At 47.8% G+C, this 3812-nt stretch overlaps 1 protein-coding gene across 1 annotated transcript in view; it reads right to left on the bottom strand.

Moving 5' to 3' along the window:
• c17h10orf90 (chromosome 17 C10orf90 homolog) overlaps window positions 1–1906 on the bottom strand; it is a 41081-nt gene extending 39175 nt beyond the window's left edge. The window contains exons 1-2 of the mRNA XM_063221038.1: window positions 1734–1906; window positions 182–1165 (exon numbers count right to left, since the gene is read on the bottom strand). Coding sequence (XP_063077108.1) covers window positions 182–1139 — 958 coding nt within the window. The 5' untranslated portion in view covers window positions 1140–1165; window positions 1734–1906. The remainder of the gene's footprint in view (window positions 1–181; window positions 1166–1733) is intronic.
• Between the last annotated feature and the right edge of the window lie 1906 nt (window positions 1907–3812).

Genomic DNA, 3812 nt, shown 5'->3' with positions numbered 1-3812 from the left:
ATCTAAGGGTTGAGATGGGCCTCAGATCAGAGGGTTGTAGGTTCAAATCCCACCCTTCCACTCCCTACCCTACCTCACTCAATGGCGGAGGTGCCCTTAAGCAAGGCACCTAACCACACACTGTAATAAGCGTCAGTGTAATGTAATGTAATGTAATGTAATGTGTGGTACATGAACTGACCTGCTGCCGCTGGGTGGCGTGGAGGAAGCATCGGCATGGACACCGTGCGGTCCGACAGCGGCGGCACAACACCACCACCCGGACCTCCACCATCTCCTGAGCTGCCTCTCCTCAGCTGCAGCAACTCCAGCTGCCTCAGCCAGCTCTCCATCATCCCGACACCACCCTCGATGCAGCTCGCAGGCCTGCGGGAGCTAGCAGTGGCGGTGGGTCGTGATGTACGGGTGTGGGGCATCTGTTGCTGCTGCTGCTGCTGGTGGTGCTGGTGGTGGTGGTGTTGTGGAGATACTGCCCTACTGCTGTCCTCCATCATCCCAGCACCGCCCTCGATACAGCTAGCCGGCCTGCGGGAGCTAGCAGTGGGTCGTGATGTACGTGTGTGGGTTTTCAGCTGCTGGTGGTGGTGATGTGGAGACACCGCCCTACTGCTGTCCTCCATCATCCCGACACCACCCTCGATACAGCTAGCAGGCCTGCCGGAGCTAGCGGTGAGCTGTGATATACGCGTGTGGGGCATCTGCTGGAGGTGATGTTGTGGAGATACTCCCCTACTGCTCTCCCTTCCGTCCCCAGAGTCGGAGTCTTGCCAGTGGGAGCTAACGGGCCGTGAGGTACGGTTGTGGGGCATCTGCTGTTGCTGCTGGTGGTGGTGGTGTGGAGACGCTCCCCTACTGATCTCCCTTCCGTCCCCAGAGTCGGAGTTCTGCCAGTGGGTCCTCTGCTGCTCCTCCACGGTCCCCCTCCCTCTCCTCCATCTCCTCCTTATCCAGTCTGGAGCTCTGAACAGGTGGTGGCTGTCGCCCAGGTGGTGGGTGTCGCCCAGGTGATGGGTGTCGCCCAGGTGCTGGGTGTCGGTGTCCAGGTCTTGGCTGCTGCCTCCTGGGTGAGGGACGGGTGGCGTCTGGCGTCTGCTGCTGGAGCTTCTGTATTTGACGGTCTCAGGTTTCAACATCTTCATAATGGCGGAGGACACCCGACCACCTCCTTGATCACAAGAGAGCACACACACACACACACACACACACACACACACACACACACACACACACACACACACACACACACACACACACACACACACACACACACACACACACACACACACACACACACACACACACACACATACGGCTGCCCTGGTAACAAGGAACGTGACAAAGTGGTACCCCAATGACCCTGTGTAGTGTGTGCTACTGTGAATAGCAATGTTCTTTCTTTCTTTTTTTGTCTATTTGTCTTTTTTTTGTCTGTTTGTCTGATAAGTCTGTCTGTGTCACATCGTGCCAGTGAGTGTGGTGTGGTGTGGACAAATACAGTTCTAACTAACAAACACACCCTCTGCCTCTCTTACAAACTTCAGTGTGAAGCTGGCAATAAAAAAAAGATTTAACAAAATAAATGAAGGTCAAAGAGCAAATGACTGAAATACCAGCTGAAACTATTGGAAAAGTTAACTTACACAGTATAGATCTACATAGAAATAAGGTCTGTATTTGTTGAGAGGCAAGTACTGTGTTAGAAATTAACACATAATAGTAAAACGATTTTTTACCTTTGCTAGCTGACAGTCCAAATGTGTTTTAAAGTACAACCGAGTGGGAAAATCCTTTAAAAGAAAAAGAAAATCCGAATCCTTAAGCAGTCCTTTCCTGTAAGTGTGTTGTAATACAACTGTGTAGTTTTGGCCAGAGAGAGAGAAGGGTGCCAGTGGTGGAGCTGTCTCCAGTAGAGCATGAATACAACTGAGAGCCACTCTCTCCCTCAACACAAAGAGGTTACTGAGGAGAACAACATCCAACATCCAGACATGGCACACAAGGAGGATATGGGCTGTTGCTGTGTGTGTGTGTGTGTGTGTGTGTGTGTGTGTGTGTGTGTGTGTGTGTGTGTGTGTGTGTGTGTGTGTGTGTGTGTGTGTGTGTGTCCGTGTGTGTGCGTGCGCGTGCGCGTACGCGCGCATGTGTGTGTGTGTGTGTCTGTGTGTGTGTGTGTGTAAATGGACTGCATTTATATATAGTATAATGTATGTGTGTATGTGTGTGTGTATGCATGTTTTGTTTCAACTCAAATCGTTTTAATTGTCAGATGAAAAAGTCCATGATCACTTGCTCTCTAAGCATGCTGTGTAGGATGACCTGTGTTTCCACGTGCTACGGTCAAGTACAACTATTAAAACAAATTCAGGTGACATGGGATAGTTGTATGTGAGAGTGACGTCAAAGTAGTAGACCTCTTTGAATAGTAAGTCTGATAATATGACTGAATCATGGTGAACTGTCTTAACTGGCCATGTGGAAAAAATCCTGCATGCAAAAGTTCCTGCATGCACAATTTTAGTCCATTTGTTTTTAAAATAAATATCGAGTTCGGCCCTTGACCTTGTTCCAGATTTTGATTCTGGCTCTCTGTCAATTTGAGTCTGACACCCCTGGCATAATAGTGGGTTGGAGATCAGTGACCCTTAGAACTGATAATGAACTGCATCATGTTTACTGTTTTCTATTATGTGTGTGTATTTATGTACGCTACTTGATGCCTTAAATTCCCCCTGGGGGTCAATAAAGTTACTCTCCACTACTCTGTACTCTACTATCATCATCATGATGTGCCAAAAATAAACAGGCGAACTCATATGTGCCCTAGTCTCAAAATAAGGTGAGTGCAAATATCAAAATATTCACAGAGTGGTATGTAAGGATCAAAATGATACGTCAAATTTGCACGTCAATACAATTGTTATACAATCTATTTGATCGATATAACTTGCACTTTCACATATTTGTTATACAATTATTTGATCAGCTACAAAGAGACCAAGAAGAAGCAGAATCAGACACTATGAAAACAATATCTTCACTGGAGATCATAGTCACACTTTCAACTATCAGGACAGCATATCTATCGGGACAGCATATCTTAGTCGAGTGTGATGTTGAAATTCCTCTTTACAGAACGGCTTTTGTGAAGCGCAGCCTGGAGGAAGCCCATCTCAGATCTTGTGGTCCCTGACAGAACAAGGGTGGCTGTACTGGGTGTTTTTTATAGCTGCATGTGATCCCTGAACACGACAACACATGGATGACTGGCGAGGCAGGAGGCTGAGCAGGAGGGTGGATAATTTTCCCTGATTTTTTTTTTGCCGTCAGGGTTTCGTTGTCAGGGTGACCAGAGCCGCTGATAGCTTTTAATGGGCCCAGGACAAAGTCATCTGAAAGACCCACCTATCCAATATATACAATGTAATGGGAAACCAGTTCTGGCCCCCCTATGTATATCCCTGGGCCCGGGACAACAGATCCCTTTGTCCCCCCTTTGCCTGCGGGCCTGAGGGTGACCCACATGATGTGTGAGAGAAGCCCAGAAGCTTTATTTGCAAATGCGAAAGGTGAAGGCACAGGGCTCAGATAGGTTTGAAGGATTTAATGTAGCCCTATGCCACAACACAGGATACGACGTTGTCTTAACAATTAAACAATTGAACTTTCCCCAATTTGCTTCACATTTAGAGTTTGACTCATCAGAGTTCAAATCATTGTACTGTATGCATGTGATGCCTGAAGCACATGGATGGCTGGCTAGGCAGGAGGCTGAGCAGGAGGTTGGATAACTTCTCCTGTGTGTGTGGTTTTTT

The sequence above is a fragment of the Engraulis encrasicolus genome, chromosome 17 (assembly GCF_034702125.1).
Source record: "Engraulis encrasicolus isolate BLACKSEA-1 chromosome 17, IST_EnEncr_1.0, whole genome shotgun sequence".
In the NCBI taxonomy this organism is placed as follows: domain Eukaryota; kingdom Metazoa; phylum Chordata; class Actinopteri; order Clupeiformes; family Engraulidae; genus Engraulis; species Engraulis encrasicolus.
The sequence above is the reverse complement of the archived record's forward strand: the minus strand, read 5'-3'. Positions and strand labels throughout refer to the sequence as shown.